The sequence below is a fragment of the Talpa occidentalis genome, unplaced genomic scaffold (genome assembly GCF_014898055.3).
Source record: "Talpa occidentalis isolate TD23 unplaced genomic scaffold, MPIMG_talOcc4v2.1 talOcc4.9, whole genome shotgun sequence".
NCBI classification, from domain to species: domain Eukaryota; kingdom Metazoa; phylum Chordata; class Mammalia; order Eulipotyphla; family Talpidae; genus Talpa; species Talpa occidentalis.
The window spans coordinates 28,524,596-28,544,331 of record NW_023605305.1 but is presented as its reverse complement, the minus strand read 5'-3'; the positions used below and the strand labels follow the sequence as shown (position 1 = coordinate 28,544,331).

General features: G+C 38.3%; 1 protein-coding gene and 1 pseudogene across 3 annotated transcripts in view; one reads left to right on the top strand and one right to left on the bottom strand.

Moving 5' to 3' along the window:
• Positions 1-19,736, bottom strand: part of MAST2 (microtubule associated serine/threonine kinase 2) — a 138,134-nt gene that overhangs the window by 33,589 nt on the left and 84,809 nt on the right. For all 3 annotated transcript variants that reach the window (XM_037500978.2, XM_037500979.2, XM_037500981.2), the window contains 2 exons: positions 7,028-7,119; positions 215-290 (listed from right to left, as the gene is read on the bottom strand). In XM_037500978.2, the coding sequence (XP_037356875.1) occupies positions 215-290; positions 7,028-7,119 (168 nt within the window). The remainder of the gene's footprint in view (positions 1-214; positions 291-7,027; positions 7,120-19,736) is intronic.
• On the top strand, positions 9,494-9,757 carry LOC119237026 (60S ribosomal protein L37-like; annotated as a pseudogene).

The following is a 19,736-nucleotide window of genomic DNA, read 5'->3' as shown; positions in this document are numbered from 1 at the left end:
TGCACAAATACCTAGGATATCTAGAAAGCAGAACAAGATGATTATGACCTGGATAAGGAAATCAGGGAAGGGATTTTGATGGAGAGTAGCCCAAGGTCACACACTTGGAAGGGCAGTGACTTAAACAAGAAGCTGACATTTAACTGCCATTCATGCAAGCTGACATTTAACTGCCATTCATATTAGCCACAGAGAAGTTTTTCTATCAGCTTACCTACGGGCAGGAACAAAGGAAAAGTGAGCAGGTGCATTTGGAGAGAAATTTCGTGGGCTGTCCAAAGGACTGTTACCTGTAGATAGGAAAAGAAACCTTTTAAGAGATTTATTTATGAGGAGATCTGAGATGACCTCAGGGAAGAAATTTTCAACTAACAACAGCAATTAGCACATATGATTATTTTTTCAGGGCTATCATCGGTTTGTTTCTCTCTTTGTGAATTTTTGGGAGGTTTTCTCCCCTATTCCCAAGTTTCCTGTAACAACCTATTTTTCTCAGACATCTATTCTAAATTAAGGAGCAATTTGCCATTTTCCTGCCCTCCTATAAATACCCCAGGCTCCAATTTGACTACCCAACTTTCCAAAATCTTGAGGAACTCATTTTATGCAGATGGCACAGCCAAATGTGCAAACATTTCTCAATGGGCAAAAGTACTCCTGGTTCTAAAAGTCTCTTGCACATCTTTCTCTGCACACTGCATCCAGAAACACATGCACTTAAGGGAAACAATTCTCATGTGGAGACTTAGGACAGCAATGTTCCTAAACAGCAAGACCCCTAAATCTGCAAAGAATGCCCTGGCATTTTCTTGGAAATTCATTTCCATGTGCCATGAAACTGCCCAATTGTTTCCCTTATCTCTAAACAACAAGAATAGGACTTAATGTCTTTCTGTATTGATCCCTGAAACAATGCACCACCCACCATCCTACTTAGCATCTTTGTATCAATTATATAAAGGCACTGTCTTTGGGTGAACTATTGTGGAAGTGGTATTTTCAGCTTCTACTCATCTCCTTGACTACATGAAATGCACCACTTTATACAGTAGAGCTGCTCACAACCTAGAACTGATGCTGTGTTTTCCATGCTCTGTGGCTAGGGCTACCTCCTATGATCTCTTCCCATCTTCTGACTAACATAGTCCACCAAGATAAGAGAAAAGTGGTCTGGAGTAGTTTCCTTAGCCAGGGCTTAAAAGGATAAGGCCTCCTCAAAATTATCAAGGTCTTAAAAAAAAAACTCCATTCTTTTTAGATAGTGCCACATCAAAGATTAATAAGTACCTTCAGTTAGTTTGATCCTTAACATGTAAAACTAGATGTCCTTTGTTGGTTCCCAAAATAACCCAGCAAAAGTCTCAAAGAAATCCCTAGACATGGGGATTCCTACAAACAATAACTGGCCTTCCAAAGAAAAGGTGTGAGTTATAGAATAAACACAAAGAATCTTCCAGGTGCTCACAGTAACACCAAGGATACACAGACTACACATCAAATTTTTCATTGGAGCTATATCTTTAAATTATAGAAAGAAAAACAAACCCTGCCAATCTAGAATTCTACACCGAGTTGCTGCATACAAAAATTTGGCGGCAGCTATCTTTGGTTCTCAGGAATAAACTCCTAAATCCTTGGAATTTCCCAAGTGACAGGAGTTTGCTTGTTATTCATAGTGGGGCCTGACAGTTTATGAGAATGTGATGATGCAAGATAGGGACTGACTACACCAGAAAGACCAACCAAGTTATTAGAGGGTGGGGCTTTAAGCCAGCTGATATCAGCTGGACCTACAAGGAATCACGTAGCCAATGAGTCAACCAATCATGCTCAGATAATCCCAATAAACACTCTGAAAACCAAAATTACTAACTTTCTTGGTTAGTGATATTCTGCTTTCTGTTACACATCAACGTGCCAGGAAGGTAATCCATCTAAATTTAGTGTGGAGAAGAAGATACTGGCGGCTTCACACATAGGACCCTTCCAGACATCACTCTATGAGGCTCTTTTTTGGGAAGCTAGTTTTGACTTGTATCCATTTTGCTATAATAAAACTGTACTTGTAAGTATAGTGCTTTCCTGAGTTCTATGAGTCATTCTAGCAAATTACTAAACCTGAGGAGATAGGCAGAACCTCTGAATTTACATGCAGTTGGTGAGAATTATGGGTGACATGGGAATCCCCACACTGGCAGCTGGTGTCTAAAGTGATGAAAGTTTTGTAAAGACTCTGCCCATAAAGACTCTGCAAAATTTGGCCTAATTCATGCATGAACTTGATAAAAAGAGTTCTTCTTTCTCCACACCCTCTGCAGCACTTGCTGTTAGGAGTATCTTCCATGAGAGTCATTCTCATTGTGGTTATTTGACTTGCATCTTCCTTATTAAAATGACAAACATTTCCCAATGCATCTATTGGGCCTTTGGTTATACTCTTTCATGAACTGTCTGTTCATATTTGCTTCCCTTTTTATTAATTGGATTTTATTGTTGAGTAAGTTTTATGTATATCTTGGGTATTCAGCACTTGTTGATTGTATAACGTGTGAACATTTTCTCCCATTCAGTAAGATGTCTTTTTTGATCTACATATATTTTCTTTTCCTGTATAAAAGCTATTTAAGTTGAGGTAATCCCATTTGTTTATTTTTGCTTTCCCTTGCCCCAGATGTCCAAAAATATCTTTACCATTGATGTTATGAAACTTATCAGCAATGTTTTCTTCTATGTTTCACTGTAGCAGGTTTAGTGTATCTAATTCTTTAATCCACTTGGAATGTATTTTTGTACATGGAGTTAGAGTGATCCAACTTTGTTTTTTTACATATGACCATTGAGTTATTCTGGTATCATTTGTTTAAAAAATGCTCCTTCTATGTTCATGAATTAAGCATTTGTATATATATATATATATATATATATATATATATATATATTTAGTGTTTATATATATATATATGTAAACATATTTCTGGGCTTTCAATTCTGTTTCACTGATTCACATGTCTATTTTAATCACAATACCATATTGTTTTAATTACTGTTGTTTAAAAGTATAGTTTAGGGGCCTCCCCTGGTGGCGCAGGCCATTGAGCGCAGCGCTGTGAAGCTGTCTACAGCCTCTGCAGCGCCGGTTCGATCCCGGCTGGCTGACGAGGGTCCCACATGGCGCAGCAGTCTCGCCCGCTGCTCCCCTCAGCAGTGTATTTCATCAGTCTGCCTGTTCTGTTCCCCGCTCTGTCTCTGGTGCACCCTCTCACCCTCCCGCGCATCTGGCCTGTACCCCGGGGTTCTTGTATAAAATAAATAAATCTAAAAAAAATTAAAAAAAATAAAAAATAAAAATAAAAATAAAAGTCAGGTAATGTGATGCCTTCATTTCCCTCTTGTTTTCTCAGGATTGCCTTAGTAACAGAGCCCAGATGGGCTCACTGGCAAATTAAACCAAACATTTAAGGAAGAAATTATACCCATACTCCACAATCTCTTTCAGGAGAAAGACAAAGGGTGTCATCCTATGAGGCCATCATCATTCTAATACCAAAACCAGGCAAAGACACTAAAAGAATACTATATACCAAAGTCTTTAATGAACCTAAATGTAAAAATCCTGGACAAAATATAAGCAAATAAAATTCAACAACATGTAAAAGGAATTATACACCATAACCAAGATTTATCCCCGGTATGCAAGGCTGATTCAACACCTGAATAGCAAGTACCATAATCCCATCATGTCAACAAGTTTTAAAAAAGCATGTTCAAATGATCTTATCAATAGGTGCAAAAACACATCTGACAAAATCTAAAGTCCATTAATAATAAAACTCTCAGCATATTTGGGGCAATTTCTCAACTTGATAAAGAACACCCATAAAAAACCTAAAGTTAACATCATAGTTGATGAAAAACACAGTTTTCCCCACTAAGATTAGGAAAATGGTAAGGCCTACCCTTCTTACCACTGCTTTTTCAATATCATACTGGAAAGTCCTAGTTAATGCAATAAAATAAAACATCTAAGACAGGGAATAAAAGGTATACAAATTGAGAAGAAATAAAACTGTCTTTGTTTACAGATGATATGATGAATGTAGAAAATCTAAAAGAATCAATAACAGAAAACTCTTGGAATAAGCAACAATAGCAGAGTTGCAGGATATAAGGTTTATGTACAAAGTTCAGTGCTTTACTATATATCAGCAATGATCAGGTGGAATTTGAAATTAAAAACACTGCCATTTACATTATGAAAAGCTTAGGTATAAATCTAACAAAATATGTGTAAGATCAGTGAGAAAAACTATAAAACTGTGAGGAAAGATATCAAAGAGGAACTAGAACAATGGAGACATAGTCAATGTTCATGAATATAACACTCAATATTGTCAAGATGACAGTTCTTCAATTTTAATCCCATTCAAAATCCTAGCAAATTGTTTTGTAGATATTAAACTGATTCTAAAGTTTATATGGAGAGAAAAAAGACCCAGAAAATCCAACTCAACATTGAAGGAGAACAATCCAACTTTAAGACTTACTATATAAAGCTACTGCAATCTAGACAGTGTGGTATCAGAGAAAGAATAGACAAATAGGTTAATGGAACAGAACAGAGCCTGAAATAGACCCACATAAATACAGTCATCTGATCTTTGACAAGTTAGTAGACAATACAACAAAAAAAGACAATGTCCAACAAGTAGTATTAGAATAATTTAACAACCATACACCCAAAAAATGAACTCTAGATGGACCTTACACCCTTCACAAAAATTAACTAGATATGGGTCATAAACCTAAATACATATATAAAACTTCTACAAGATAACATAGGAGAATTCTTTTTTTTAACAGAGGAGAATTTTTGATGAACTTAGGTAAAGCAATGACTTTTTAGATAGGACCTCAAGGGCTTGATCAACTAATAACTTTTGCTATGTAAAAGACAATGTCAAGAGAATGAGAAAACAAATTACTGACTAGGAGAAAATATTTATAAGCGATATCTGATAAAGGGATGTTATCCGAAATATAAAAGAACATGTGAAATTCAACAATAAGAAACAAACAATATGACTAAAAGGTTGTTTTAAAAGACCTAAATAATCACCTAGTCAAAGAAAGTAATATGGATGGCAAATAAGCATATGAAAATATGTTCAACATCATGTTATTAGGGATAGGCAAATTGAAACACTGAGATACTACTATACACCTAATACAATGGCCAAATTCCAAAACACTGACAATACCAAAAGCTACTGAGAAAGAAGAACAGCAGGAACTAATACATTGCTGGAGGGAATGCAAAATGCTTAAGAAGACTAGCAGTTTCTTATAAAATTAAATATCTCTTACCATATGGTCCAGCAATCATGCTCCTTGGTATTTACACAAATGAGCTGAAAACTTATGTCCACACAAAAATCCACACATGAAGGTTTATGTATCTTTATTCATAATTGCCATAACCAAGAGCCTTTAGCCCATGAGTGGATAAACAAACTGATACATCTAGACAATGGAATATTATTCAGCTGTCTAAAACTGAACTAAAAAGAAATGAGTTATCAAGCCATGAAAAGTCCTGCATACTACTAAGTTTAAGAAGCCTTTCTGAAAAGACTACATATTGCATGATTCCAACGATATGACATTCTGGAAAAGGTAAAACTACAGAGAGTGAAAAGATAAGTGGTTGCAGGGGTTGTGGGGAGAGAGCGATGAACAGGTGGAATAGAGAGTATTAGAGGTAGAATAGAGTATTTTTAGAGCAATGAATCTATTTTGCATGAGACTACAAATGCAGATACCTTTGTAGGTGTGTATGTATACAAATATACTTAGTACTGTACTAGGTCTAAGTATTTAACATTAGTATTACTAAGTATTAAGTAATGGCGAATACATGTTATACTTTATCAAAATATCAAAGTGAGAATTTTGCTTTAAAAGTCAGATATGTCTTCAATTCCCTTGTCACCCTGTGCCCTTCATGGTGTCCTCTAATGTGAACATTATTGCTGTTTTCTTGCTGCTTGGAAAAGCGCCATGTACGTATGGATCTGAGCCAAGGATCTGACGGTCTGAGCCAAGTCAAGTAAGACCCTTTCTCAAGGACAAAGGTCAATTTCAGAATCACCAGACTCTCAGGGCCCTCAGACAACTACTACACATGCACCCTCACGTTCTCCCTCCAAAGACGGTAAGCTTTGAACCAGGAGACAAAACCCAGGTGAATGGAACAATCTAATTTGGCTTGATGCCAAAATGTTATGCTATTTTGGTACTCTTTTATCACTCAACAACGGCCAAGGTCCATGGCTAACCAAACCCAGACATCAAGCTCTAAAAAGCTTCTGGCTTCTATTGGTTTCAAGCCTGCTCCATTTCCACTACCTTGGGTTTGAAACTTCCATATAAATGGTGTTGCAATGAACAGTATAGCAGCGCAGCAACCCTGTTTCAGCAAACCTGAATTTCCTCCTATGGTTGTCCCGTGATGCAAAAAGCATCTAAGCCAAAATAAGAGGCTAACTCGAGTGAGGTCTTCTGTGTCATAATTTTTATATATTCCTCGCTCAGAGTCAAGTAAGTCAGTCCTTATATTGTTGAAGGAATCCATATTCCAGATGGAGCTAAGTCTGAATACATGAGATAATTTGCTTCAGTTCCAATATATGAAATCATTATCAATGTGAAGCAAATATTCCTCTCATTTTTGTCAACTCCTGTTCAAATAGAGGGAAAATTAGCAGAAGTCCCAGTGAGACAGAAATCTACCGCTGTAAGCCCTGATCCTTGGACATGGTAGGACAAAGTATTAATGAAAACCTTATCACATGGCCCAAAATAACTGGTGCATGCTTTCTATGGGAAACCATGTTCTTGAACTCTATATGCTAAGTATAGTAAAGTAACAAAATAATGTATTGAACTACACAAAGTGAGAGGTGGGAGAGAAAACAGGCATCTGTGGCTATTTTTTTCATTCTACCTTTCTTAACTTTCAAGCACTCACCTGCATGACCATGGAGTGGTGAGTGAGGCCGTGGCAGTGTAGGTGATGTGCTAGAGGTCACAATCAAGCTCTTGCGGTTACTTGTCCGACAACTGTAATGAAAACATAATGTCAGTTATAACAGGAGCACACCATGGGTCCAGAGAACCTGAATAGCTACTTATGAACAAAACAGTGACACCATTCCACAGGCTGAGAAGTATACTTTTTTTTTTTAAGATTTATTTATTTATGCATACAAGAACTGGGGTACAGGCCAAAGGTGTGTGGGGTAAGAGGAGTCACCAGAGACAGAGTGGGGAACAGAATAGGTAGACTGACTGAAATACACTGCTGAAGGGAGCAGCGGGCGAGACAGGAGAGGTCTGCTACACCATGTGGGTAGCTCCCTGGCCGTCTGGGATTGAACTGTTTCTGCAGAGCCTGTGGATAGCAATAGCTTCATAGTGCTTACCCCCTTGCGCCACCAGGGAGGCCCCAGTATACCTCTTTTCTTTTTTTTTTCAGGTTTTTTTTTTTAAAAGACTTATTTATTTATACAAGGGCTGGGGTACAGGTCAGAGGCACAGGAGGGTGAGAGAATTCACCAGAGACAGAGATGGGAGCAGAACAGGCAGAAGGACCGAAATACATTGCTGAGGGGAGCAGCGGGTGAGTCAGGAGAGGTCTGCTGCAACATGTGGGAATCTCCCCGGCCCACTGGGAATCGAACAAGCGCTGCAGAGGCTGTGGACAGCTTCACAGCACTGCGCACAATCTGCTGTGCCACCGGGGAGGCCCCCCCAGTATACCTTTTTAAATTGAACTGACCAATTCAGTTAGGGTACCTAATGAAGACAACCATCACAAATTTGATTTAGAAAGCAAAAAATGCAAACCAAAAATATTCTCACCTCATAAAACTTGTTTTTGCCAAAACATGAAATTTATTTTTAAATATCTAATAAACGTACTATTCTCATTTCACCATAAATTTAAGAACAGGCCTGCATTACTTCTAAGATGTAAACTTTCCATTCTATGGGACTTTTTCTTGTAGAAAACTAAATCATGATGAGAAGTCATTTTATTCGACAACTTCTACTCAAGTCTATGTCAATTTATTTGAATATCAGTCTATCTTATAAGTTTACTTCAATGTTTTTAAAAAGGCACCAAAACAAAAAAGTCAGTCCTTTTTTAAAAGGCATTAGGGAAGCTTGTGATTTATGTTAATCCAAACCAACATTCACTGAGCACCTATTATGCTCCAGATACTGTTCTAGGTGTTAGGGATACATGCTAGGAAACAGGAGATAGTCTCTATTCTCAAACTAGAGTAAACAGTGCTTTGAAGAAGAGAAACAGAAACATAGACAGAGACAAAATATTCAAGAAATAGCAAAGAATTAGAGAAGGTGGTAGGAGGGGAAATGGTATGCAAAGAAGTAGGTTATAGAAGCTACAGGGTTAGGTCACAGCCAGACTGTAGGGTTGGTATAGTGCTGCAAAGAACTATTATGAATGTGATGAGAAACCACTGGAAGAATTGAGGTTAAACTCAAGAACAACATTATGATCAGAAATATTCCACCTTGGGCCTCCCTGGTGGCGCAGGCGGTTGAGTGCAGCCCTGTGAAGCTGTCCACAGCTGATGCAACGCGATTCAATCCCAGCCAGCCAGGGAGCAACCCACATGGCAGTGTATTTCAGCAGTGTATTTCAGTCAGTCTGCCTGTTCTGTTCCCCGCTCTGTTGCTGATGAATCCTCTTACCCTCCCACACATTTGGCCTGTACCCCAGTTCTTGTATGCATGAATAATCTTGAACAAAAAAAAACAAAACTCCACCTTTCCTAATAAATCACCAGACTAATCATATCTCACACACCCTTCAATTTCTCAATCACCAACAAATATCCATGTCTCCCATTCTTGAATTTGTCTCCTCTACAACTTGATCCTCAAAAAACAAAAAAACAAAAAAACAAACAAAAAAAAAACACCCAGAAAACTCCCTATCTCCTCAATTCCATTCCTTTCCTGAGCATCCACTTTCAGTTCCAGCTCTAATTGAAACCTTACCACTCCCCACCCAAACCACAGTTGTGGTGAAACCCCAAACTGTTAAACCCAGCTTTCCATGTATTGTTCAGCTGAAGTTGGGCAGTTGGACAGTTGAATGTGACTGAAGAAAAACCTAAAATCATGCTGACTGGTATCGCTTGATATTTATAATGCTAAATATCAAGTGGATCCTGTGAACCATACTATGTTCACCTAGGCAGTATGTTCTCTCTCTCTCTCCCTGCCCAAGACACCTGATACCCATCTGGTCCCCAAACTTCTAACACTACACAAAATTCCCCCAATCTCACTCTTCTCTGCTGACTCTGGTTTTCACTCAAATAGGAGCAAAAATTAGCACTACATATTCATGTTACAAAAATGTACTAGCTAGCTCTTTGTTCCTGGCCACAGGAGCAAAATGACGAAAGAGACGTCATCGTTCGGAAAGCGTCGCAGTAAGACGCACACCTTGTGCTGCCGCTGTGGCTCTAAGGCCTACCACCTTCAGAAGTCGACCTGCAGCAAGTGTAACTGGAGTGCCAAGGCTAAAAGATGAAATACCACCGGGACTGGTCAAATGAGGCACCTAAAAATTGTATATCGCAAATATAGGCATGGATTCCACAAAGGAACAACACCTAAACCCAAGAGGGCCGCTGTTGCAGCATGCAGTTCATCTTAAGGATTTCAGCAGTCACGCAATAAATTTCTGGGTTTTTTTTTTTTTAAGTACTAGCTTACTTACTGTATATATATTCTCTGCCTTCCCAGGTTCCTATCAAAGTGAGCTCCCCGGACACCTCATTAAATGAAGGCTTCACCCACACTGCCCTTCCTCCCTCTCTCCTGTGCAAAAAGTTTCTATTTTCTACTGGATCATTCTTATCATCTAAAAAACATGCTGTCATTTCTTCCACCTTTAAAAAAATAAAAATTTTTATGGAACTTCCCTGACTTGCCCATTTCTTCGCTCGCCTGTTTAGGAAACCAATCATGTTCATTTCCTCATTTCTTCCTAGCCCACTCTTGCCATGGAAACCACTATTATCAAGCTCACCATCAACAATAATCAGTGCGCAGTCCTTATTTTAAGTAACCTCTCAACATCATTTGACAGTTACAATTCTTTTTTAAAAAATTGGAATATAATTCACACTTAATAAAATACATATATCTTCAGTGTTCTGTTCAATGAACCCTGATAATTGTATACAACCATATAACAACATCTAAACATAAATCAGAAAAACTTTATTACTCCAGAGAGTTCCCATGTGTCTCTCTCCAGTCAATTCCCTATTCCCCAACCCCTTTCTTCTATCACACAATTTATTACTTTTATTTTGATGATTTTCCTATAAGTAGTGTTATATATTATGCCTTTTTTTAATGATGGTTTCCTCTGTTCAATCTAATTATCTACATAACGTTACTTGAAATGCTTCTTTATTTTCTAGACATTTTCCTGGTTTTCCTCCAATCTTAGTAGTGGTTCACTAAATTTTATTCACCATTGTTAGTTCCTTGCCTTCCTGGCCTCTAAATGATTCAGTACATTATGGGGCTCAAATCTGAGCTGAAATATCTTTTCTTATCTTCCTACATTCACTCCCTTAATTTTTTTTCAGTTTCATAACTTTATATCTATGATGGTAACGATACCCAGCTTTTTATTACTAATTCTGTCTCTCCTCCAAGTTTGAGACTTATATATCCAAATGCCTCACATCTCCACTTGGATGTTTAAAAGGCATCTCAGGGCCTCCCTGGTGGCGCAGGCAGTTGAGCGCCGCACTGTGAATCTATCTGCAGCATCTGCAGTGCAGGTTCGAGCCCAGCTGGCTGGTGAGAATCTCCCATGGCAAAGCAGACCTCTCCTGTCTCACCCACTGCTCCCCTCAGCAGTGTATTTCTTCAGTCTGCCTGTTCTGTTCCCCACTCTGTCTCCAGTAAATCCTCTCACCCTCCCGTGCATCTGGCCTGTACCCCGGTACTTGTATAAAAATAAATAAATCTTTAAAAAAATAATAAGGGCCTCCCCGGTGGCGCAGCGGTTGAGCGCTGGGTTGCGAAGCTGCCCGCGGCCTCTGCGGCGCCAGTTCGATCCCCGGCTGCTCCCCGGCCACCAGAGGAGGGTCCCACATGGCGCGCAGACCTCTCCTGCCGCCCGCTGCTCCCCTCAGCAGTGTGCTTCGGTCCTTCTGCCTGCTCTGCTCCCCGCTCTGGCTCTGGTGAATTCTCTCACCCTCCCGCGCTTCTGACTGTACCCAGTGCATGTATAAACAAAAACAAACAAATAAAGAAAGAAAGAAAGAAAACATGCCTCTATAAAAAAAAATAATAATAATAAGTCATCTCAAACTTAACATTTCCAAAATAGAGCTCCTGAATTTCTCTCTAAAACCTGCTACTGCTCCATAAGTTGTATCTGTATCAATACTATGCACCACCATTCATCCAGATGCTCAGGCAAAAACTTGTCAATCAAATATTGAATCTTCTCTTTTCTTCATACCTACATCCAAAACAATTAGCAAATTCTGTAGCATATACCTTCAAAATAAATCCTGAGTCCAAACAAATCTTATTACCTCAACCACTACTACTACTTCAAAAGATTCCTGAATGATCATCATTTCATTTCACTTTGGTTCTTCCTCCCCATTCCCTGTCCCCATCAGTCTTTTCTTCACCAATTAACCAAATATTTAAAACCACAGATGAGGGCCTCCCCTGGTGGTGCAGGTGGTTGAGCGCCCCGCAGTGAAGCTGTCCGAAGCCTCTGCAGCGCTGGTTAAATCTGGCTGGCCGGTGAGGGTCCCACTTGCCACGGGAGACCTCTCCTGTCATGCCCGCTGCTCCCCTCAGCAGTGTATTTCGTCAGTCTGCCTGTTCTGTTCCCCACTCTGTCTCTGGTGAATCCTCTCACCCTCCCACGCATCTGGTCTGTACCCCGGTTCTTGTATAAAATAAATAAATCTAAAAAAAAAAATCAATAAAACTACAGATGAGATCATGTGTATTCCTTACTAAAAATCCCTACTAGCTTCTAATTCAAACTGCTTACCACAGTCATTCAAATTAATCCTACTGTAAAGAATCTATTTTTTCTTATTTAAGGTTCTTAGCTTTTGGGTTTTCTTTTTTTAATTAATTTTTAAAATTTTTTACATCATTGTTCATTTTTTTTTAAATAAATATTTTTTAAGATTTATTTTTTGATTTATTTATACAAGCACTGGGTACAGTCAGAAGCGCCAGAGGCGAGAGAAATCACCAGACCCAGAGCGGGAAGCAGAGCTGGCAGAAGGACAGAAGCATTCTCCGGTGGCCGGGGAGCAGCCGGAGCAGCCGGGGACCGAACCGGTGCCGCAGAGGCCGCGGGCAGCCTCACAACCCAGAGCTCAACCGCTGCGCCACAGGGGAGGCCCCATCATTGTTCATTTTTAAACAACATTTGCTTCCCCCCACCCCCTCAGTTGTTGTCCCCATAGAATTTCCTTCATCAATGTACCTGTGCGCTATCAGTCCCCTGTGCTCCTCCCTCCCTCCCTCTGATCCCTCTCCCTCCTCCTCCCCAGTCTTTTGGGTTTTCTTAAAGAGAAATACTTGTACTTATTCAATCCCTTGTCTTAAGGGTAAATAAGATATAAATAATTTCAAGAAAGTCATCTTTAGACTCTTTGCTTTTGAACAGGAGAATTTTTACAGAATATACATATGAAGTCACATTCACACTTAGAAGTCTTACCCAGACCAAGGGAATCCTCAGTAGAAAGATATCCCAAAGTCTTCTGTACTTTGGCTCATAATACTTCCCTCAATAGGTATATCCCCCCTCCTTGACTTACCAGCTTAACCCATTTTTTTTTTTAGGAACCATAGCTCAAATGAGGTTTTATGTGAATTCTCCTTTATTCATTCAAGTAGGAAGAGATCTACTTTCTTTGAACTCATTCAGCACTTATGTCTTATACTACTATGCACAGTCATAGTGTCACTGTAGTACAGTAGAAAGAAACAGGGCTTTGGAATTAGAAGATCTGTATTTCTCCCTTCTTTCACCATTACCACCATGGACTAAGCTACCATCATTCTCAACTAAATTAACTGAAATAGCTTCCTCTCATTAGTATACATGCTTCCACTTAAGTTCTTTTACAAATCTGTCCTCATCAAAATATAAATCAGAATTTATAAAATATAAATTTAATAATTTATAATATAATTTATGTTAAATTAATAATACTTTAAATATTAATTTAATAATTTATATTTAACAAATATAAATAGAAAAGACTTCCACTTTTACCCACCATGGAATAGATTTACCATCTCACATCATACAACTAATAAGCCAGACAAACAGTTTCAGACATTGGACAACAAAGCAACGCTGAACAATGATCATTAAGAGAAGGAAAACAAACAAGGTAAGTTCTATGGTTTGTCTGAGCTTACTATCTAGAAAGACTTCTTAGCAATAGCATAGGGAGGGGGTGACCCACACAGAGCCTGGTGGTCTCCCTCAGTTGAGGAAATTACCCAAAAAAGGAATAGAAGCAACATTCCTGGTGTTTACACGGGGCTGGAAATATTTGTATTTCCACCGGTCAAGGGGGAAAAAACCTTATAATCTCCAGTAAGGGAAAATTATCCCCAAATGTTGCTCTGGTCCCACCTATCAAAATTTAAAAGACATCAAACTCCTTCAAATTAACTTCATCCCAGAACAAGCCTTGAGAATACTGAAAGAAATACAAAATATCTAGCATGCAATAGGGTCAAATTCACAGGGTTATGCATGTAATAAAATATTAAAAGGCATGGGAAAAAAACCCCACAAAATACAACCCATAATGAGGATTGGGAAGAAATCAATAGATCCAGAAATGACAGATGATAGAAATAGTAGAATACCTGAAATTGTTCTAATTATATTCCATATAGTTTTCAGTAAGACATAGGAAACATAGGGAACATAGATGATTTTTTAAAAAGACTCATTTTATTTATTTATGCATACAAGAGCTGGGGTGTAGGCCAGAGGTGCAGGGGGAAAAGGGGTGTGTGTGAGAGGATTCACCAGAGACAGAGTGGGGAGGAAAACAGGTGGGCTGACTGAAATACACTAATGAGGGGAGCAGAGGCCATGACAGGAGAGGTCTGCTGTGCCATGTGGGTTAGCTCCCTGGTTGGGGATTGAACTCATGTTGCAGTGGCTGTGGATAGTTTCATAGTGCTGAGATTCACCCCCTTGTGCCACAAGAAAGGCCCTATAGATAGATGATATTTTAAAAACTCCAAATAGGATTTTTGGAGATTAAAGCAGTAGCAGACTACATGATTAAAACGAAACTGCATGATGTTAATAGCTAAGGCACTACAGAAGAAAATAAGTGAAACTAGATACAGCAAGAGAAACTAAGCAAAATGAAACAGAGAAAAAAGAATTTTTAAAAGTGGAAAAAGCAGCAGTGAGCTATGGGACAACCTCAAGCAGACTAAACATATAGTTGAGTCCCTAAGAGGAAAAATAGAAAAGATACTATAAGAGGGGGCCTCCCTGGTGTTGCAAGGGGTTAAGCACCGCACTATGAAGCAATCCACAGACTCTGCAGCACGAGTTCGATCCCCAGCGCAGCAGAGCTCTCCTGACTCGCCCGCTGTTCCCCTCAGCAGTATACTTCGGTTAGTCTGCCTGTCTGTTTCCCACTCTGTCTCTGGTGAATTCTCTCACCCCCGCATCTCTGGCCTGTACCCCAGCTCTTGTACACATAAATAAATAAATCTTTAAAAAAAGATAATATAAGAAATAATTTATTAAAATTCCAAATTTGAACATTAAAAACTCACAGACCCAAAAGGTTCAATGAAACCCTAAGCACTAGAAAAATGGAGAAAAGTACACCAAAGCACAATATAACAAAATTACTTAAAGCTGGTGATTATAAGAAAATCTTAAAAGCAGCCAGATAGAAAAACTATGCAACACAGAATAATGTCTGACTTCTCACAGAAAAAGATAAAAGTCAGAAGACAAAATCATCTTCAAGCATTAAACCTAAAGCAAATATAGGTTTCAAAGACTCAAAAAGACTTTTCCAGACATAAAAAGCTGAAATAATTCATTACCAGTAGCCCTGCACTATAATAAATGTTAAAGGAAGTCCTTAAGTAGAAGGTACATGATACAGATGGAAATCTGGACCTATATAAGGGAAAGAAAAGCACCAGAAATAGAAAATGTGTGTGTGTTTATCTCCACGTATATACATCACTTGTTTTATATTTATGTAAGATAACTGAGTTTTTAAGGAAAAATAAGTTACAGAGGGGTTTAGACATCTATAGACACAAAATATAGAACAGCAATAGCACCAAGCTAGGGAGGGAAGAAACAAAATATGTGGTATACTGTTGTGATGCTCTTAATATTAAATGTGATCTGATATAGTATCATATCAAGGTAAACTGTGGTAAGTTAAGATTTTATATTATAAATAATAAAGCAATTACTAGAAAAAAACAATATCATTAATAAGCGAACAAAGGAAATACAATAGGATCATTAAAAAATACTCAAGCCAAAAGAAAACCAGAAAAAGAAAGGAAGAACAAATACAGTTGGGACAAATAGAAAAGAATAGCAAGATAAAAAGATTTAAACACAACTATACCAATAGTCACCTGAGATATAAATGTTTTTAAAATATCTTTAAGGTAATAATGGTCAGAATGGATAAAATAGCAGGACCTAACTCTATGCTGTTTCTTATTTGTGACAGCCAAAAACTAGAAACCACCCCAAATGTTCACTGATAGATAATGATAAACAAATCATAGATCTATGCAATGGAATATTATGCGGTAATAAAAAGGAATGAAACATGCTTTAAATAATGAATGGATCTCAAAATAATGTGCTGAACGAAGGTAACCAGCAAAAAATATATACTGTACTTGAGGTGCATGTCATGTAGTGTTTCACCTATATTTCCTTCTATGTATTTTATGGTTTCAGGTCTTATGTCTGGTTCTTTAATCCATTTTGAGGTGGTTTTTGTGCATGGTGTGAGGCAGTAGTCAAGCTTCATTCTTTTGCATGTAGCGATCCAGTTTTCCCAGCACCATTTATTGAACAAACTTTCTTTGCTCCAGTGCATATTCTTTGCTCCTTTGTCAAAGATTAGTAGACCATAAATCTGTGGGTTTATTTCTGGATTTTCTATACATCACCCAAAGCAGTGACAGTGAAGGCAAAGATCAACAGCTGGGCCTACATCAAATTAAAGAGCTTCTGTACAGCAAAAGAGACAATAACCAAAATAAAGAGAAACCCCACCGACTGGGAGAAAATTTTTGCACACAACACTAATGATAAAGGACTGATCACAAAAATCGACAAAGTGCTGAGACTCAACAAAAACAAAGAAAATAATCCAGTCAAAAAATGGGCAGAAGAACTAAAAAGAAACTTCTCCAAAAAGGAAATGCAAATGTCCAACAGGCATATGAAAAAATATTCAACATCACTTGTAATCAGGGAAATGCAAATCAAAACTACAATGAGATACCATCTTACACCAGTGAGAATGGCACATATTTAAAAAAAAACCAGCAACAACAAATGTTGGCGAGGTTGTGGAGGAAAAAAAACTCTCCTGCATTGTTGGTGGGAGTGAAAACTGGTCCAACCACTATGGAGAACTGTGTGGAGATTTCTTGACCTACTAAAGATAGAGCTTCCATATGATACAGCAATTCCACTCCTAGGTATTGACCTAAATGACACAGAAACATTAATTCCATGCATCCCTATATTTATAGCAGCACTATTTACAATAGCCAAGCTATGGAAACAACCCAAGTGCCCAAAAATAGATGACTGGATCAAGAAGATGTGGTACATATACACAATAGAATATTACTCAGCAATCAAAAAAGATAAACACATGCAGTTTGCAGCAACATGGATGGAGCTAGAAGGGATCATGCTCAGCGAAATAAGTCAGAAAGAAAATGAAAAATACCAGATGGTCTCACTCATAGCAGGAATTTACAAAACCTAAATAAGGGACCAGGAAAAAGACTTATTAATACAAAGTAAAAATCAAAATCAACAAGCAACTATAAACCAGAGACACACTACGTTGGGGGTGGGGGAAGGGTGGGTAGAGGAAGGACTAGGGTCAAAATAAGGGGGGGTGCAATTGTATGGGGAATATAACCAAAATGAAAATGCATACATTGTGCAAAAATGAAAAATGATGTAAGAATTATATAAAATAAATATTAAATATATATAAATACTGTATGATTACATTTATACAAAATTCAAGAAAATGTTAACTGATTTATTGTAACAGGTTAGGGGTTGCCCCAATAGGAGACAGGGGCAGAGTATAATAAAAGGGTATGAGAAGCTTTTGAGAATTATGGATGATGTTCATTATCTTGACAGACCTATAATGGTTTCCAGGTGGACGCATGTATCAAAATCCATCAAATCATATATTTAAAATATATACAATTTATTACACATCAATCATATCCCAATAAAGCTCAATATATCATTAAAACTCAATAAATAATATGAAAATCACTCTTCATCTTAAAATTCCCCCTTTTCTCACTGAGGTAAATGTCAAAGTTCCTACCATGCCCTACAAGGTTTTACATGCTCTCAATCTCCAGTACCTCTTTTCCTTTTATTCACTCAATTCCAATCATATTGGCTTCCTCACATTGTTTAGAACATGCCAAGCATGCTACTGCCTTCAGGAGTTTACAAATTTCTTTTGCCTATGTTTCCCCTATAGGGCCTCAGCTTGTTTCCTTACTTCCTTCAGGTATAACTGCTCAAGTACTATCTTCTCAATGAATTTTTCCCTGGCCATTCTATCCTGCTTTCCCAGGTATGTTTTCTCAATAATGCCTGCACATTCATTTTGTTTAGTGTCTCTTTTCCCATTAGAATCTAAGTTTTATGAGAGCCGGCAATTTTGCATACTTTGTTTACTGCTGAGTTCCTCAATGCCTACAACACTTCCTGACACATGACAGTCTCTCAATAAACATTTGTTAGATGGATGAGTATAATTTATTACAAGGATTAAAATAAAAAGAGGATACTTGTACACCTGGCATGTATACTGTGAGACAAGTGGGTACAATCTGGGTGACAGGGCTGTAGTATAAGGTATAATTATTATGTCAAAATTTCTTCTAAATAGAACTTAACATTCCTTGAAACTATAGGGAGAGATAATGATTCCAATTTCATTTGTTATGATCTTATTTAAAATTTAAGATGAAATCCAAACACTAAGGATCATATTTCTAGACCACATGCCTTTTTATGAAGGTACACATAATCTTACTTGGCAAATCTGCAACAGCTGCCAGGGAGAAAAAAAGGTCAGATACCCTGGTACAGATGCCATGACTCAGCTGAGATCCAAAACAAGGAACTGGCTAATTTTTCCATTTCAACAGGTTCTGGCCATTTCCCCAGGATCCTAGAAGATAAAGGGGCAGGTCTTAATTCTTTCATCTCAGATGAAAGTACTGGAAGTTTACAGAGTCAAGAACACTAACTCAGCTGATGGCAGGTAAACTGGATCCTCCCTGTGGCCTATTACAACAACTGGGGTTAACCAGACTGCTATACAATATCATCCCAGACATTTTGTTACTCGGAGTAAGACCTGGCATTTTCATTTTTTTACTTGCTTCACCATGGCCAGCTCAGTGAACAGGGAAAACAAGGACTTAAGGCACACTATGCAATCTCTGCGAAACTGTGGAATTGTGGCCCTATTTAGAAGTTTCCAGCCTTCAAAAATACTTTTACTCTAGGATCCTAAAAGTATGCAAGAAATATAACCTCTTGCAAAAGCTGTCAAAATTTACTTAGTTTGCTCCCCAAACTGAAATAATATAGGATATGAAATAAGATACAAACCTACAAACCCCTCAGGTTCCCCAATTTCCCAGCTCCAGAAGTCCAGTTGCTTTAGGAATTTAAGTACTGGTTAGAATCGGCCACTTTCTTTCACACTTTAGAATGAGCGACCACTTTTATTTCCTCAAGCATGATGAATAAAACAGAGAAGAATTTAGGGACATTTAAGGTCAAGCACTTCCAAATGTTATTTCAGAGTAACAACCCAGGTGATGTCCCTGCAAAGACTGAGAAACTACAGATATGTTGGCCAATAAAGGGTGCTGCTTGGAGATGAATCCATTATTTATCTCTTGCCTAGATCATTTCAATAGCCTCCTACCTAGTCTCTCTGGTTTATTCTTGTCTCTTATACCCAGTCTGTTCTCAACATAAACAGTCACAATGGCACTTTAAAATATTAATCAGATGGGGCCTCCCCTGGTGGTGCAGTGGTTGAGCGCTGGGCTGCAAAGCTGCCTGCGGCCTCTGCGGCTCCAGTTTGATCCCCGGCCACCAGCGAGGGTCCCACATGGCGCGCAGACCTCTCCTGCTGTGCCCGCTGCTCCCCTCAGCAGTGTATTTCATTAGTATGTCTATTCTGTTCCCCGCTCTGGTGGGTTCTCTCGCACTCCTGCGCTTCTGACTGTACCCAGTACTTGTATAAATAAATAAATAAATCTAAAAAAAAATATTAATCAGATGATTTCATTAA